Below are 19219 nucleotides of genomic sequence, written 5' to 3'. Positions count from 1 at the left end.
AAGCATATGGATATGGAGGATGTGGGTGCACCCTTGAGTGGCCTTGTTTGTTTGGAAGGTAGTTTGGGGCTGCTTACCGACTCGAAGGATGCTGGCAAGCAGAGGTGTCAGAATCACCTCTTAACAACAAAAGATTCTGGATCTGATTTTTTAGGGATGCATCCTCAAAAAATTGGAGTTGATATAATTGAAGTATGGGAGGTTCCCCTCCCCCACCCCTATTTTATCAAAAAATAAAATAAAACGAAATAAAATTGTGTAGGATTCCATAACTCCAAAAGGTAGTTCAAGATTAGATCCAATCATTTATACTAATTTAGATTTTATACTATATGAAAACTCATTCTAAAATTAATCCCATAATAGATATTTAACTAAACATAAACCTACTTCAATATAAATCCTTATCTTAGGCTCTCAAATAACTTGGTTTTCTAAATAGATTTAGTTTTTATCTTTATTTCTACTCTACAGTAAGTGCCTTCCATAGCATGCCTCGAATCAGATGGTATCAAAACTTAATTTATTTATTAAGTATGTACAGGAAGCCATTGATTAATTAGATATTACAGATAAAAGAATAAAATTCCATAAAAGAGATTTATAACGTTGTAGAAGAAAGATTTCCAAAATCTCTCTCTTTCTCTCTCTGGTATGGTTCATGTGGAGCAAGGAGAGGAAATCTTTTCTCAGAGAGGAGGAATTCGGAGATATTATGGGATGATCGTGTGGAGTCGAACTCAGCATGTAGGTTATAGGAAAAGAAGCAAAATATCTTGAAGCAATAAGGTTTACGTGGACCCTGTCCATGATATATCATCCATGTCTAAATGGCATATGGATACAACAAACAAATAAAACCAAGCATAGTATTTGAACTTTCAATACACTAACAGCCACTAGATATGATGGCTAATACGACAGACATTGATGCAAAGCAAAGTAGGCTGGCGCTACAATTTTAGACAGAACTGGAGAAATCATTGTAGGCCAAGATTATAAGTAACCATGTAGTACGTTAATGAGATGTCGTCCTTTGCAATTCATGCGGTTGGATAAGAAGGTTGCATGGCAATGCCACAGAGACCTTCTGCGTCGTCGATGTCCCGGAGCAACCTCATATATCCGTTTTCGCCCCAAGTGGTACCCCATGAATTCTTGAGCAGCCAATATTTAGTTCCATCATTTGCCGTCCCATAGCCCACGACAGTGACAGCATGGTCCAGATCAGTTCCGCAATTACCCATGAAAACGCCGCCGGAGTAAAACTGGAAGTCTTTCCCACTGCCCTCGATGGCAACGGAAACGGGCTGTTTTGCGACTGCTTGTAAGAGCGATGACTCGCTGTTCCTAGGCACGTCTTCGTAGCCGCTGATGGTGGCTGCAACGGATGATCTTTTATTGGTGTCGCAGGTTCCATCCTTCGCCATGTAAGGATAATTAGCTTCCGTCGTTATGCCTTTATTGCTGATGATGAACTTAAATGCATCATCCATTATGCCCCCATCGCATCCTCCATTCTTCTTGTCGCAATCCACAAGTTGTTGCTCTGATAAGGAGGTCAATTTGCCAGTGCTGATCTGAGCGATCCCTTCAGTAGCCGCGACGGCAGAAAATGCCCAGCAACATCCTATTTTATTTTATTCATTAGTATGACTTGTTAGTGAAGCACTTAAGTACGTACGTACATCAATTCATTCTTCGAAAGAACTACAATCGTACGTGCATCGTATCGTACCACATTGGCCTTGATCCTTGACGGGAGTTACTGCTCCTTTACTCCTCCAGTCCACGCTTGGAGGCACGTCGGTTACGTTCGCATATCCGAAGTTCTGTCCTGTGGCACGCATCGGCTTGGGCTTAAATCCAGTGTGAGAAGCCCTGAACTCCTCGGTGGTGAGATCGGCAAATTGGTTGATGTTGAGCTTGTATTTGCGATGCCCAGCTTGGTTCGTGGATTCAATGTAATCGACGTTGGCTTTGAAGATCTGGAAGCGGTGCTCCTTCTCTGCTGCATCTTTGTACACACGCCCATACTGCACCATCCATTGCGCGTGCCTCGCGGCCATCAGACTGTCGCCGATGGTGCGGGACGCATCTCTTGGGGAAAAGCCCATGAAGAACAAGGCAAGTATAAGCCATAGGCATTGGTGGGTGGTAGAAGCCATGGTCTTGTGGTATATTATGGTGTTTGCTTGATGCAAACAATAGGTGTCGAGCCGGGATTATATAGAGGTTATTGGCTTGGAAGGAGGTTTGGAGCCTGACGGACGGCATCCCGACGGGCATCGCACGTTTTCCAAAGAGTGATGAGCGGCCTGTTTGGACGGACTCTTGTTTAATTGTTTGCTGGATTCTGCAGTTTGGGCCGTTCATCACGCTTCGATGCCGCAAAACGACATGGGGAAAGACTTCGGGAATGGTGCAACCAAGTGCCCATTTAGCACTGGGGAGGGTGCGGGCAGTGAGCTGGGGTTTACACGGAGGTTTGGCTTAGCAGAAGAATCCTGAAACTTTACGTGTGCTCTTAACTCGCATCACACGTCTTGCCGAGCGTGATGAGCGGTAGCTGATTTGTTCGAGCATTGACGGCTATTGTTGTGTGAATCGCATGATGCTCTCTAGAAAACGTGTCGTGCGCTTCGGCAGAGACGGCTCGCCTGGTGGGCCACAATATAACGGACCCAAACTAGCATTGCGCACCCTATTTCGGCCTGGGTTGCTATCAGTCGCATCTTAATTTATTTCTGTACAAGGCATCTTGTTGCATGCGAACGACTCTTCATGCGTCTGGCCACCATGATCAATAATTTGGCTTTTCTTTCTCGTCTTCATTCTAGATAAAAATATCTTAGGCTAGCTAGTGATGATTGGCTAAAACAAAAGGGAAAAGAAGAAGGAGATGACGATGATAATGATCCTACACAATTCTTGTCCAATCAAAAGCTTGGTTTTCTTTTTTTTGTATCTATTTCAGCTTTATTTTTGGACTTATTGGGCTTGCAATTGATTAAGACCTACAGTTAATACTCTGCAAAACTCCGGTCATCCAAGAAGACGCGTGTTGGGTCATAGTGTAATATTTTAGAGGCTTCTAAGAATGGATACTCACACCAGAAATCATAATCATGGGCCTGATCTTTGGTAAAACAATATTATTAGAAAGTTGACCAACTTTTTCATTGACCAACATATCTATGCTCTTCGTTTCTCTAAGTTGTTAAGATATCTATAAATTGGACAGAAAGACTTAACCCAGTAGGGAGATAACTAAATTATTTTCCCACTAGTAGGTAAAATAATCTTTTTATTTTGTTCCTAAAATATCGATAACCCCACGATAGTAGAATAATAATAATAATAATATAATATAATATGTATAATACAGTATAATATATTATATTATACATAATAGTATTTATACAATAAAAGATATTGTAGAAAATATGGAAGGATCTTGGTAGCTTACTTGAGACAGTAGTAATGCAAAAGAACATAGGTAACATATTAAGGAGCCACTTTCCAATGCATAAAAGAAGATGTGTAAGTTATTTTTCCATCTAAATATTGCCCGAAAAATACTTACTTAGGGAAATATAGATATCTGAGTAAGTATTTTAGCCCCCAAAGAACGAGTCTTAAAGGAAAGGAGTCCACAGCATGCGAGGAAGACAGAAGGTGATGCAGCATCTCAAGTAGGTGGTTTTAGGAAGAAAAAAAAAAAAAGAGACCACCAGAACCATACTATATTATCAAGTCTTTAATGTGGTACACATGTAATGTAATAACTGATATTGACCCAAGTGTGAGTCCTATACTAGAAATGTATATATGATCTCGATATATGGTCAAAAAATATAGACACTAGACACCACCCCAAATTAGACACTAAACAATTTGCTTAGAATTGTTATAAAACACATGGTTGTGGATAATTTGGTTAATTAGCCAATAATTCAAATGTTGGTGGATGCAATTTACACATTTTATCTCAATCAAGAGATTGATTATACAGGGTTTCTATATTTTTACCTATGATAAAAGGGCTAATTTGTGGGCGACATAGGAGGCAAAAAAGTGTCAAAGAAGTACCAAAGATATGAATTAGGTAAAAAGAATGGAACTAAATCAACCTCCATGCAATTTGATTCACAGATTCTTGATGTATGTTGGACATAATTGAAAATATTAAAATACAATGATTAAAGATGGCAAAATGATCATTAGAGTTGGTCAAACCTTCATTGTAGAGAAGAAATCTAATTACATGATAAAAGGCTAAGAGAACCCATTTAGTATAAATATTATTGTTATTCTAAAAATTGACGCAGATCCAAATGAATCTTTATTGTTGCTTTTAATCATCAAATCTACAATTATTTCTAGCAAGAACATTTTGAGTTATGGATGCAAATAATTCCCACCTTGAGAAATTCTTGCTTGTCCAAAAAAAAAATAGATGGTTAATTGAATAAATAAATTAATCAATCTAATTTAAAGAGATCTTAGCTGATGTATCACTACTCATCATTTACTAGGTTTGGTTGATATTTGTTAAACATTGCCTAAACAGAAATATACAATAGTGATAAACCTATGTCTAACTAGACATAGCTTGGCTAATTAGCATTTGCTTTGATTGTTGATAAATCATCACATTTTTACCAATATCTTAACAATCATATTTGACATTTCATCCCTTGAATTGGTGTAAGCAAAGAATCATTAAAAAAAAACCTCCTATATCAGCAATCTCGCGCTTGAACAATCTCCATTGCTATGCATGGCACATTATGATACTCAAAAAAAAAAAAAAACTAGTTATTGAGTAAACCACCAAATGCTTTATGAGCCATAAATATTAGCCGTCTATACAACAACCAATTTGACTTTTTATATGTGTATTGCGGAGCATCTTGGCTAGAGTTGTTAGAATTTTCAATTTTTTGCTTATTTTTAAGAAAATGTAGAGCTCAAGAACTCTATTAGGAGTTTAACACATGATATAAAGTGCATACAAATCAACCAAACAAGATTTTGGATCCCATTTTTAAGGGACGCATCCTCAAAAAATTGAACTTGATATAATTAAAGCACGGGAGGTTTCCCATTCTAGTCCCCTATTTTATCAAAAAATAAAATAAAATGAAATAAAATTGTGCAGATCTCCATGACCCAAAAGAAGTTCAAGATTAGATCCAATCATTTACAGTAATTTAAAATTTTATATCAATGCAAAATATCATGCACACTTTGTTTCTTGAATGTCTTCGTGGATAAAGATTAAAATCACATAGAATCCGCTTTGTCTCCTATATTCGCACCTACATTCCAATCGTTATCTCTTGTTTGCGACAATAATTGTGATGCTTCCAATTTTTTCTGAACAAGGTCGTTCAGTAGTTGTAGACTATCTCGTTGAGAAATTCAATAGTTGGCATTCCTACATTTTTCAAAGAATCATAAATGATCTGCCAAGCCGTGAAGATCTCACTCAAGTGCAAGGGAAGAATGTGGAATACTAGCTTGAGCACTATAGAATGTAGATACTGGCATACTACTAAAACAAGAGATAACGAACAATGATATAAGACAAAAATATGATGAATCCATCCAGAAGGAATGTTGGTTGAAGAATCTTTCATCACTCAATGTACCAAAAAAAAATGAAAAAGTGGAATCCATCTCAAATTTGTTGTAAGCATGATTTGCATGTAACTTTCTTTTTGTAAATAAATGTATATAATATTTGAAGACAAACAGAGGTACAAAGGTACATATGGAACTGCCAATGCGACAAAAATAGAACAACATCGGGCAAGAACAAACAGAATGCATGAAACAAGATAATAAAAAAATAATACATTATATGGGGAGATGAAGTGAATTACTTTACAGAGCTAATTCTACAATACGGAGTAAATGTAGGATAAATATACAACTTTTGGCAGAAAGTTTAAACTTTGTTACGGATTCTGTCATAAATTTAGAGTGCACCATGAAGCAATCCCTATGCTCATATATCAAATCAGTCACAGCTCTAATTAAAGATTAGGGGTCAAATATGGTGGCCACCTTAGGAATATGTACAAAGTTTTCATAACCTGCAATGATATCAAAGAGTAAGTTAAACCATCACATGCAAAAATATTAAATTATACCTGCGGCAATCATATAGTAGAGCTGGCCAATATAAAAAATGAGAAAGCACATTCCAAAACTCTATTCCATTATGATTGAAACCATGATTCCATGCAAAATGGATGCAAATTTTTTCCACGACAAATGTACTCTGGTAAGAAACACAAGAACCAATTCAAGCAACCATTGGATTGCATTCTCAATTTTGTACTTAGAAATTTGTTGGAGACATAAACTTAATTGCCTGCAAGTAGCATAATGATGCAAGATTTTTAACAATCTGAACATGTAATTACATTAGAGGATTCCATAGACATTAGGATGTCCCAGGGAGCACCAGCAAATAAATAGCTAACTGAAGCGGAATCAACTTTATAGAGTCCAAAAATCTTTGGAAATAAATGGATTTAAGAACAAATGGGTTTGAACAAGGCAATTTAATCTTCAAAATACTAACTAGAGCTAAATAAAAAAGCCAGATTCCACTTAAGGTATGTTTAGGACCAACACTCATGATAGGGTGAACAAAGTCTTCACGACTTCACTCGTGATGCATACATGAGAAGTATAGAAGTACAATATTTCTCATCCCACATACTAAAACATAGAAAACTTACACAGTCATAAATCTATGCTTTAGGCCGGTTGAGTTTAATGAATACTTGTTTTGAGCAATAAATTTAATCAAAATTTTATACAATTTTGTACCATATAAAATCATGCTAATAAACTTGTCACATGAAATCAACTTTGGCAAGGCAAGGTGACAGGATAAGATTTGGCTCTAAATGAAGCTAATGAGCAGTGCTCCATGGACACGAGAATCGAAATCGAACACATGTCCAAGTATGTCAGGTGGCAAGAGAGAAAAGGAAATATGAGGATACATAAGATAAATTATAATATGAATGTTAACCCCATGTGATGACCCAAAGATTGATTCATAGATTGATTTTGATGATCACAAAACCTTGAAGTATAGATACTAATGTTTATGTTGCAAGGAGAAAGATATTTATTTTGCAAGGAACATAGCAAGTTGGGAGAACACAAGAAGGCCTCCAAAGCTCTCAAGTTGGAAGAAAGCTACAATTTATTGGCCCAAGCTTAAAGTTCAAAGGATTCAAATTGGAGGAGTAAAATCAAAAGAAAAATTCAAAAGAACAGTCTTCGAGTCGACTCCAGTGGAATTCGAGTCGACTCCGGAGAAGTATGAGTCGACTCCGGAGAAGTATGAGTCGACTCCTAGGAGTCACAGGCAGAAAAGTCAGAGAGCAGTTTTCGGGTCTGAGATTCGAGTCGACTCCAGTGGAACGCGAGTCGACTCCGATGGTTGGTAGGTCGACTCCAAAGAAAGCAAGAGTCGACTCTCAGCGGAACACAAGGAAAAAGTCAGAGAGCATTTTTGGGACTCTGAGATTCGAGTCGACTCCCGCATTGCACGAGTCGACTCCGAGACTCCGCGACCATCAACAGACAGAAAACCAAGTTACTGCCTCTGAGATTCGAGTCGACTCCCAGACAGCTCGAGTCGACTCCAAGACAGCTTCACATCAAAAAGGCAGAAGACCAAGTTTCGCAAACTGAGAGCCGAGTCGACTCCAAGGAAGTTCGAGTCGACTCCAAGACTGGACGAGCCAAAAGACAGAGGATCGGGAGTTCGGGCTCTGAGATTCGAGTCGACTCCCAGGACAGTCGAGTCGACTCGAGAGGACATAATTCAAAATTGGATCCACGGACTTCAGTGGATGAGCCGACTCCGAAATTGCCAAGTCAGCTCCAGAAGTTGGCAAGTCGACTCCGGGTTAAGACGAGTCGACTCCCAGTCGAGGATGCACCATAATTCAAAATTGGAACAGTGGCCGAGTCGTCTCCAGTAAAGCACGAGTCGACTCCTGCAACAGGCGAGTCGACTCCTGATCGCGCGAGTCGACTCCGATCCCAACGGTAATATTGTCAGGAAGTGCAGACTGTGTCCAACGGCTCTATTTTTGTCTCTAACGGCTAGATTCTTGTTTCCACGCCATCTAAAGCTATAAAAACAAGAGGAGAGCTAGGGGAGAAGGCATGGAAGTGGGAGAGATCATTTAGGAAAGAGATTCCAAAGAGATTACAAGGGAAATCTCCCATAAGCACAAAAGGGCCATTCAAAGTGAAATAGAGAGAAGAAGAGCATCCAAGAGAATCCCAAAGCTTCCTCTCCATCCGTGTGCTGCCTCAGTGATCCTCTACCTCGTGCCAAATCAGAAGAGGGTCAAGTAAAGAAGAAGCCGAGCTCCTCCATCTTCAAAACTCGTTTGAGGGCTTCTCTTTACTCTATTTGTTTATATTGTCATATCTGCTTGTTTAAGAAGCTTTGATTTGTTTTTATTCTTTGTTTTAATATCTTGTAACTTGATTCAATCAAGGGATTGAATCAAGGGGTTAAAGGTTTGTTGGTGAGCCAAAGGGAAAACCAACGGTGTAAGGTTTGTTGGTGAGCCAAAGGGAAAACCAACGGGATTAAGGTTTGTTGGTGAGCCAAAGGGAAAACCAACGGGGTTTAGGTTTGTTGGTGAGCCGAGGGTAAAACCAACGTGTAAGGGTTTGATTGTGAGCCCGGAAAAACAATCGGGGTTGGTTCTAGTCGGTGAGCCTGGGAAAACCGACCGAGTTCGTTGTGCGCTCGTAAAAACAACAAGTTGGGTTGTGAGCTTGTAAAACAACCGGCTGTAATCGGTAGGATTATAGTGAAATTCCCAAGAGGTCTTGGGGAGTGGATGTAGGTGCTGGGGTGCACCGAACCACTATATGTCCTGTGTGTTTGTAATGCCTCTAGTTATTGTTTAACTAACACACTTACTTACTTAGATAAATTGCTTGCTTAATTCTTATCCGCACATCCTTTAGTTGCAAGCATATTTAATCAAGTCGAAGTCTATACATCAAACCCTTGCTAAGTTTAACTTTCACTGTGCATCTATACAACTTAGCATAGTTAATCAAAAAGTTTTAGAAGTAGCATAAAAGTTTTGAAAGACCCAATTCACCCCCCCCTCTTGGCTTGTATCTACTGGGCAACAAGTGGTATCAGAGCAGGTGCTCTAAGTTTAATTATTGATCTCACGATCAAAAGCCAAAGATCATGACAAGTCAAATAGATAGTTTTCTAGGAGAAGGACAATCAATTGATACACCTCCACTATTTAATGGCATAAACTATACACATTGGAAAATACGCATGCGCATTTTTATTCAATCACAAAACTAATATTTATGGAAAATCATAACAAATGACCTTCACACACTCTCACAAACTATTAATGAAAAGGACTTAGCACAATTGAACGCTAATGCTATGAACATGTTATATTGTGCTATTCAAGAAACGAAGTTTAATGAAATTTCTGCATGCTTATCTGCTAAGGAGATCTGGGATACTTTAGAAAATATTTATGATAAATCTCAGACTAGCTCACATGTGCTTCAAATATATACTAACAATGAGACTGCAGAAAAGGGTGTTGAATCTCCCTCAGTCGAGTCGACTCCAAGTATCTCAGAGTCGACTCTCAAGTTCACCAAGTCGACTCCAATAAGGTCCGAGTCGACTCCGAGGCAAATCAGCTTCCTAAAGACAAAGAAGAAAAGGAAGCAAGAAGAAAGGAAGAAAGAGATAAAAAGGAAGAAAGCCTTGACCAAGAAAGAGTCAAGCCAGAAAATAAAAGTTAGGAGCGACAATGATGATATTAGCTCCAAGAAACTACAAGAGGTAACTGACTTGTGCTTTATGGCACAAGAAGACAAGGTAAAAACTGAATCTACTCTTACATCAAATAATTTTCAAGAAGAATTTTCTTATGATGAATTATTAAATGCTTTTCATGATTTGTATGGTGAATGTAGAAAATTAGCTGTAAAGAATAAAAATCTTAAGAAACTAAATCTGAAAATTTTAAAAGAAAGAAATTCTAATGATGAAATACAAGAGAAACTAAATTCTGAAAATGAATGCTTAAGGTCATTTTCAGAAGAATTGATTCAGAAAAATCATAGCTTAATTAAAGAAAATCAAAACTTAAGCGAAGAAATTAATCAATTAAAATCTTGCATTAACAAATTCACCGTAAGCTCAGAAAGATTAAAAATGATGTTTGAAAGCCATCATGCTGATTTTGATAAATCAAAATTTAGCTTGACTCCTTCACTTAGCCATAAATCTCTAGAGAAAAAGGTTATCAATTTACCAAGCAAACCATTAAATAAGATAACTTATTTCAAAAATGAAAAGGATGGGAATAACAACTTTACCTATCGTTCTAGTATAATTAAATCAAATGGTAAAGTTATTACTATTAAACAGATATGGGTTCCAAAAGGAACCATATGTCCTAACTCTCAAGGACTCAAGCAAGCTTGGGTACCCAAAATGAGAAAATGAGGATGTACACATAGGTGTACCAAGGTACCCATGGAACATAAAGAAACTTAAAAAGTTATTAACAAAAAAATAATAATGAAATCAGTAATTCTTGCATCTCATCATTATTTGTGCTTTAGTATTTGATATGATTTGCTAGTAGTGATCAATTTTGTGATATAGAAAATACTTTTGGAAATATAATCAAATCATCTCATTTTACTCACTAGTGGATAAGGTGCTAAATGATTAATCAACTTATTAAGAATAACTCTATGAATTCTCTACATGCTTGATTGAGAGTTTTTATCTATGGCATTATTGTTTATTGATCATAGATATAATAATGTGTACTTGGTATGCTTTTGAATATATGCACTATGAATACCAAGATTAAAGAAACCATATTTGGCATATGAAATCAGCTCATGCTAGTATGTACTTAATCTCAAAAGACCTTGCCATAGGCTTACTTAGATTATCCTCTTAAAGGTCAAAGTTTTACTATGCATGCTAACTAAGGAAACAAACAAAAATAATTTCTAAATCTAGAGATGTTGTTTCCAACACTAATTTTTTTCAAAAGCTTACATTAGCCTTGTTCTTGGCACTCAAATTAAAATATTTTCTGTATTGGCACAAACTCACAAGAAGCGATCAAATGATAAAGGTTTGCAAACTATGAAATCATGGCATAGTGATTGAAAACCAATTTTGTGTTAAGTTGTGCACAGAAAAATAATATTTTCAGCACCAAGGACACCTTAAGTAAAATAGGATTAATAGAATTCTTGAAGAAATGAAAAAGACAATTGTGTATGATAGTCATCTACTTAAATGATTTTTTTTAAAAAAAAAACTATCATCACTGCTTGTCATACATATGATTTCTATTAGATCTATTTTTGATGAAAACTCCCTTTGATCTTCTGAAAAATGGAAAATGAACCATTGCATATCTTTCATATTTTTCAGTCGTACATGTTATGCTTGATATGTTCTTATGAAAAATAATGCCAAATCTGATAGAGATATGTCTATCCTTGGATATCATTCATCAAGCAATGCATATAGAATATTCAATGAAAAGATTTTAGTTGCAAAAATATCAAGTCGTCTTATTCTCTATGAGACTAATGATTTATTGTCAAGATACTAAGATCAAATTATATATGGTTAATCTTTTACATATAACAATCTGAAAACTTGTTAATAATTATTACAAAATTGAGTTTTTCAGAAATGCACTTAATGAAGAAAAATTGATAACTACTAAAAGACTGAATCAAGAAAAAAATAGATCTTGATTCTTTCATGATTAAAAGTAAAGATCACCACTATCATTTGCTTGACTCATGAGCTTTATATTCTGTCAAATGAATGTGTAGAATTCACTCCTATGTGGTTATTTCATTAAAAAGTAGATCTATGTTAAATAACCACCATATTTAAAAATTACACATTACATATATGATAAAGCAATATGTGATTTAAAACAAGCATCAAAAGCTTGATATATAAAAGCTTAGGTAACCTTGTTGATAGAAAGTAATAGTGATAAATCTATGCATCAAAAAGAAGAATCTATGATATCTTGCTTGCTCATAGCACACATTGATGGCATCATTTTTGTTCTACCAATGAAAATTTATATGAATAGTTATATTGCAAGGTGAGTTTGAAATATGATGAATGAATTAACATCTTCTCTCAAACTCCAAATTAAGACAAACAGGAAAGGGGATCTTCATTGACCAACGTTAGTCCACAAGAAAACTCTTATAGAAGATTGGCATGAATAAGGTATATCTATGACCCCATCTTGTAGAATTTGAAAAGGATGAGCAAAGTAGATCTATTGTGTTAAAGCTGTATTGAAGCATGATAGAATAATTATTTTATCATACAGCTAGTAGACCAGATTGTATGCTCATTATGTGACCTTGTGCAAGACTTCAATCTAACTTTAATTAATCATATTTTATTGATAACAAATAAATCATAATCTGAATTTTGATAGAAATAAATGTTTAAGATAAATTGATTAAAACATAGTTAACATATCTTATTGATAATTATCTTAAGCAAATAGAATCTAAACTAAATTGACTTGAACTATCTTGGTTAATGAATCTATCTCTTTAGTTCAAATGATATGTGCTTGCTTATATTTAGGCAATCTCTTGAGTAAAGTGACTCAACATGCAACTATTGTCATATCTTATATTGAGTCATCTAGTTAAAAAATATATATGTTGGATGAATGCTTTGTATCTTAAAGAAACTAATAACCTTCCTTCAAGAAAGAAAAATGAGAAATTTCAACTTGAAGGATATCTTCATGTAAGATACACTAAACATTCACATACAAACAAGAGAGAGGATCTTCTTCAGCCAAAAGTTCACACATAAGAAATCTAGTTTGGCTTGAAGAACATATAATGAATAGGTAATTTAGATACCTTTCTCACAAATTAGTTGAGCAAAGTCAGTAACTTAAATCTTATTATGGCATGATTAAATTCTTTAATTATTAATTTTTGATATCATGTCTATATGTGTATTGACTGACTTATACTTTTAGAAATTATTTCATGGTTTGCCCAAACTAAAATATATCTTTGCCTATGTCATAACCATGAAATACACAAGTATATGCTTAAAATGTTGATGTAAAATAACTTGTGAGAAGTTATGAATCCTTGAGCATAATGAAAATGTTGTTTGCATGATATACATATATATGATACGTAAGATTAATTCTCTATTCTGCTCTCTCATGAAAATTACTTGAGAATAACAAAAAGAGAGAGAGATAAAGAAAAGAAAATGGATATTATTCAAGAGAAGTAAAATCCAAGTAGAGGCAAACACTTCAACCTTAAGGAAAAGCAAAACAAACTTAATATATTCGACACATTTGTGAGACTTGTGTGAGCATTCTTTTGGAAGAGATAAAATCCATAATTAATTACACTTAAACAGGGAGGTTTTGAAGTAAACATTTTGACCTTTCTATATTGCTCATCATAGGGATGGTGCCAATGGGGAGGCTAGTGGTAGTACCCGGCACTATTTGACCCAACTATTCGGTGTAGGGCATATTAGGGACGGCACAAGAGGGAGGCTAGTGGTAGTACCTCGTGCCCCTTCCCAACTCCACCGGATAGGGAGCAAATAGAGTATAGAGCATAAGAAAGTTATAAATGAAAAACAAAGTAAATGAAAGTAGAATTAAGTCAAATTTTTAATCACTTGAAAACACACTTTAAGGATGAAATCATTGCAAGATTATATTTAAATAGGGGGAGTTTATTTGAAAAGAATTGATTTTGATCCTTGACATTCTTGTTCTTAGTATTTTAATGCATGACTTAACACATGGTATATTTTGCATATGGTATGATGTCTTGATTTATGGGTTCTCAATATTTTGTAATGTTTCATACTTGAACAATTTGATTGAATGTTTGAATTGCTACATAACATCTTTTGTTTAGTTTTATTGAAAAGAAATTTCAGATTTGTCATTCACAATCATTGTTAAAATCTGAAAGCTAAATAAAATTGTAGAAAGGAGAAGAGAAGAACATCTCTATTTAGGAAAAATAAATTGATATTGATCTATCTTTCTACTTGCCTAACTTTGATACATAATGTCCTAATACTTGTTAAAATATCCTTTATTTTGTATCGAAACTCAAAATTAAACACAGAGATTCTGAAAGTGCATTATTGAAATATGTATTTTTCAATCGTAACAATTTAAGATGAGCTACATTGTGAAAGATACATATCTCATATTATGACTTAGAAAGCTTCTATTGAAAATCCTATGTAATTCAGAATCCGATTTTGTATAAAAGTTTAAACTCCATATGATTACTAAATAAAATGTTAATGTAAAAAAAAAAGAATTTATTTTGATTGCTCCGATACGCATCCGAAACATATCATTTCTTACCTTCAAAGTATACTAATTTTGATTCAAATGATGTGTCTTACGATGATCTTGATTGCAAGTAAATATTTTTAAAATATATGACTTTATCTTAATATTTAAAAATTTTATTGAGCTTCATGTATACATTGCTGAAAAACTGTGATTAGGAAATTGAGTTCTATAAATACACATACCTCAATGATCATCTATATGTTTTTCTCTCCTACATTCTTAGAAACTATCATCAGAATATATATATATAGAGTGAATACTATAAATTTTGAATAATTCTAGATCACTCTACATTCTCGATAACATAGAATTTCAGTTTTATTCACGTTTATTATTAAATTCTGAAATTCAACCAAAGAAAAGAATGATTAAAGAAGAATGCATCTTTTGAGGGAGAGCTTTAGATATTCAGTATCTTATCCTAAAGAAACTTTAATTTGATGCATACCTTGAATTTTATGGATTGATTTTGATGAACCTCCTTATATTGCAAGACATGCTTTAATTTCCTTGAGATGAGTTCTATAAAGGTTGTCTTATCTCAAACCTTGAGTCTTATGAAAATAAGCTGAAATATATTTTTGAGATTGACAATCTTATTGAACATTATCTTAGGATTCTAAATTCTTAAATGGAATGATCAATTGAGGGGAAGAAAGAAAATTTCAGAAGGAAAGGTCTTATGGAACTTAATCGCATAAATCTATAACTAAAGGAGAGAGAAAGAACACTAAATGACAAGTGATTCTAATACTCTCCAATATGTATCATCTGAAATTTAAATCTGAAAATCTGTATGATACACCTTGAGGCGTGTTATTTGGTTAGTATATCTCATGCATCACTCTTGAACCAAATTGCAAATCTTAAGAGCCTCTAATTTAATGAAAAAGGGGGAGAATAATGTGTTAAATTTTCTTGAGTATCTCTTAGAAAATCTATTTTTGGAACTTCACTAATGAGCTCTAATTGGCTTGCTTTTTGGAACTTCAATTTTGTGCAAATTCATTATTTTATGTATCAAATTGTGCTTATTTTCTAAAGAAATAAAAGAAAGTCTTTAAAAGAGCTCTAAGATGTATCAAAAATTGCATGAATGTATATTTTGATATTTGTGCCCCAATGCTCCTATTATCATAAAAGAACTTTGAAGTCATTAAGAAAATTAATTAAATTGCTCTCATGGTTGATAAAATACTTAATAGATTGGGCAAAAGGTCTTAAACGAACAAGCTTTCATACTCAGTGAAGAGAGGTTAGATTTCCACTCATGTTTTTCTTTGAATATCATTTGTAGTACTTCTTGAATTAACCTAAGGAAGATTCCACCTACACTTAATTAGAAAACTATCTGTGGTATCAAATTAAAAAACCTCTTGAATTCACACTCGATGTGTTCTGCTCTGATCTTTGTACTTAATGTTTCACTATCTTTTTGATGTTGTCAAAAAGGGGGAGAAATATCTAAGTATATGCTATATACTCAGAATGCTTTATTACTTTGAAGTGAATATAAATCAGCTTAAAATTTAAATATGTTGATTGTGTTAAGCTGATTAAATCTAAAGCATTATCATGAAGTATGTTTTTTTTAAATATATATGTTTTCTACTTCATGCAACTTAGCTATGTATTACTTCTAGAAAACAATATCTTTTATATTGCATATACTCCAAGTTTTGTCATCATCAAAAAGGGGGAGATTGATGACCCAAAGATTGATTCATAGATTGATTTTGATGATCACAAAACTTTGAAGTATAGATACTAATGTTTATGTTGCAAGGAGAAAGATATTTATTTTGCAAGGAACATAGCAAGTTGAGAGAACACAAGAAGGCCTCCAAAGCTCTCAAGTTGGAAGAAAGCTACAATTTATTGGCCCAAGCTTAAAGTTCAAAGGATTCAAATTGGAGGAGTAAAATCAAAAGAAAAATTCAAAAGAACAGTCTTCGAGTCGACTCCAGTGGAATTCGAGTCAACTCCGGAGAAGTATGAGTCGACTCCGGAGAAGTATGAGTCGACTCCTAGGAGTCACAGGCAGAAAAGTCAGAGAGCAGTTTTCGGGTCTGAGATTCGAGTCGACTCCAGTGGAACGCGAGTCGACTCCGATGGTTGGTAGGTCGACTCCAAAGAAAGCAAGAGTCGACTCTCAGCGGAACACAAGGAAAAAGTCAGAGAGCATTTTTGGGACTCTGAGATTCGAGTCGACTCCCGCATTGCACGAGTCGACTCCGAGACTCCGCGACCATCAACAGACAGAAAACCAAGTTACTGCCTCTGAGATTCGAGTCGACTCCCAGACAGCTCGAGTCGACTCCAAGACAGCTTCACATCAAAAAGGCAGAAGACCAAGTTTCGCAAACTGAGAGCCGAGTCGACTCCAAGGAAGTTCGAGTCGACTCCAAGACTGGACGAGCCAAAAGACAGAGGATCGGAAGTTCGGGCTCTGAGATTCGAGTCGACTCCCAGGACAGTCGAGTCGACTCGAGAGGACATAATTCAAAATTGGATCCACGGACTTCAGTGGATGAGCCGACTCCGAAATTGCCAAGTCAGCTCCAGAAGTTGGCAAGTCGACTCCGGGTTAAGACGAGTCGACTCCCAGTCGAGGATGCACCATAATTCAAAATTGGAACAGTGGCCGAGTCGTCTCCAGTAAAGCACGAGTCGACTCCTGCAACATGCGAGTCGACTCCTGATCGCGCGAGTCGACCCCGATCCCAACGGTAATATTGTCAGGAAGTGCAGACTGTGTCCAACGGCTCTATTTTTGTCTCTAACGGCTAGATTCTTGTTTCCACGCCATCTAAAGCTATAAAAACAAGAGGAGAGCTAGGGGAGAAGGCATGGAAGTGGGAGAGATCATTTAGGAAAGAGATTCCAAAGAGATTACAAGAGAAATCTCCCATAAGCACAAAAGGGCCATTCAAAGTGAAATAGAGAGAAGAAGAGCATCCAAGAGAATCCCAAAGCTTCCTCTCCATCCGTGTGCTGCCTCAGTGATCCTCTACCTCGTGCCAAATCAGAAGAGGGTCAAGTAAAGAAGAAGCCGAGCTCCTCCATCTTCAAAACTCGTTTGAGGGCTTCTCTTTACTCTATTTGTTTATATTGTCATATCTGCTTGTTTAAGAAGCTTTGATTTGTTTTTATTCTTTGTTTTAATATCTTGTAACTTGATTCAATCAAGGGATTGAATCAAGGGGTTAAAGGTTTGTTGGTGAGCCAAAGGGAAAACCAACGGTGTAAGGTTTGTTGGTGAGCCAAAGGAAAAACCAACGGGATTAAGGTTTGTTGGTGAGCCAAAGGGAAAACCAACGGGGTTTAGGTTTGTTGGTGAGCCGAGGGTAAAACCAACGTGTAAGGGTTTGATTGTGAGCCCGGGAAAACAATCGGGGTTGGTTCTAGTCGGTGAGCCTGGGAAAACCGACCGAGTTCGTTGTGCGCTCGTAAAAACAACAAGTTGGGTTGTGAGCTTGTAAAACAACCGGCTGTAATCGGTAGGATTATAGTGAAATTCCCAAGAGGTCTTGGGGAGTGGATGTAGGTGCTGGGGTGCACCGAACCACTATATGTCCTGTGTGTTTGTAATGCCTCTAGTTATTGTTTAACTAACACACTTACTTACTTAGATAAATTGCTTGCTTAATTCTTATCCGCACATCCTTTAGTTGCAAGCATATTTAATCAAGTCGAAGTCTATACATCAAACCCTTGCTAAGTTTAACTTTCACTGTGCATCTATACAACTTAGCATAGTTAATCAAAAAGTTTTAGAAGTAGCATAAAAGTTTTGAAAGACCCAATTCACCCCCCCCTCTTGGCTTGTATCTACTGGGCAACACCATGGTTTTGTTGCCCAAGGTGACAACCCAAGAGGGGGGGTGAATTGGGTCTTTTAAAAACTTTTCAACTACTTCTAATCTTTTAGAGTTAATTAGGCTAAGTTGTATGGATGCTTAGTGGAATTTAAACTTAGCAAGAGTATGATTCTAATCTAATCAACTATTAAGCAGCGGACTCAATAAAAGATTAGTCTAAGTTTGCCCAAGTATGCAATTCAATTGAATGAGACTTGATTAAGTAAATTGAATATACTTGCAACTAAAGGATGCACGGAGAAGAGTTAAGCACGCATAGTATCTAAGTAAGTAAGTGAGTGAGGAAGTCAGACAACAAAGAGCATCACAGACACAACAAAAGTATAGTGGTTCGGTGCATCCCAGCACCTACATCCACTCCCCAAGACCTCTTGGGAATTTCACTATAATTCCTCAGATTACAGCCGGTTGTTTTACAAGCTCATAACCCAACTTGTTGTTTTGCGAGATCACAACGAACTCGGTCGGTTTTCACAGGCTCACCGACTAGAACCAACCGATTGTTTTCACGGGCTCACAATCCAACCCAGTTGGTTTTCTCAAAGGCTCACCAACCACAACCTTACAACGATTGTTTTCCGGGTTCACAATCAACCCAGTTGGTTTTTCCAAAGGCTCACCAACCACAACCTTACAACGTTGGTTTTTTCTTTGGCTCACCAACAAACCTTAACCCCTTGATTCAATCCCTTGATTGAATCAAGTTACAAGATATTAGAACAAGAGTTTAAATCAAATACAAGCTTCTCATATAAGCAAATATAGCAAATATAAATAAGTAAAGTAAAGAAAAGAAGCCTTCAAACTAGTTTGTAGATGGAGGAACTCGGCTTCTTCTTCTCT

The 19219-nt window shown here is 36.0% G+C and overlaps 1 protein-coding gene across 1 annotated transcript; it reads right to left on the bottom strand.

The window, feature by feature from the left end:
- Positions 1-350: 350 nt before the first annotated feature.
- Positions 351-2194, bottom strand: LOC120105448 (senescence-specific cysteine protease SAG39-like). Its single transcript, XM_039117929.3, has 2 exons — positions 1739-2194; positions 351-1630 (listed from the first exon to the last, which is right to left on the bottom strand). The coding sequence occupies exons 1-2, from the start codon at positions 2166-2168 to the stop codon at positions 1044-1046; spliced, it is 1017 nt and encodes a 338-aa protein (XP_038973857.2). The 5' UTR covers positions 2169-2194; the 3' UTR covers positions 351-1043.
- Positions 2195-19219: the final 17025 nt, after the last annotated feature.

The sequence above is a fragment of the Phoenix dactylifera genome, chromosome 1, assembly GCF_051530095.1.
Source record: "Phoenix dactylifera cultivar Ajwa chromosome 1, Ajwa_hap1_PhDact_Kaust_v1.1, whole genome shotgun sequence".
Classification (NCBI taxonomy): Eukaryota; Viridiplantae; Streptophyta; class Magnoliopsida; order Arecales; family Arecaceae; genus Phoenix; species Phoenix dactylifera.
Note: the sequence above shows the minus strand (reverse complement) of the source record. Positions and strands in the feature narration are given on the sequence as shown.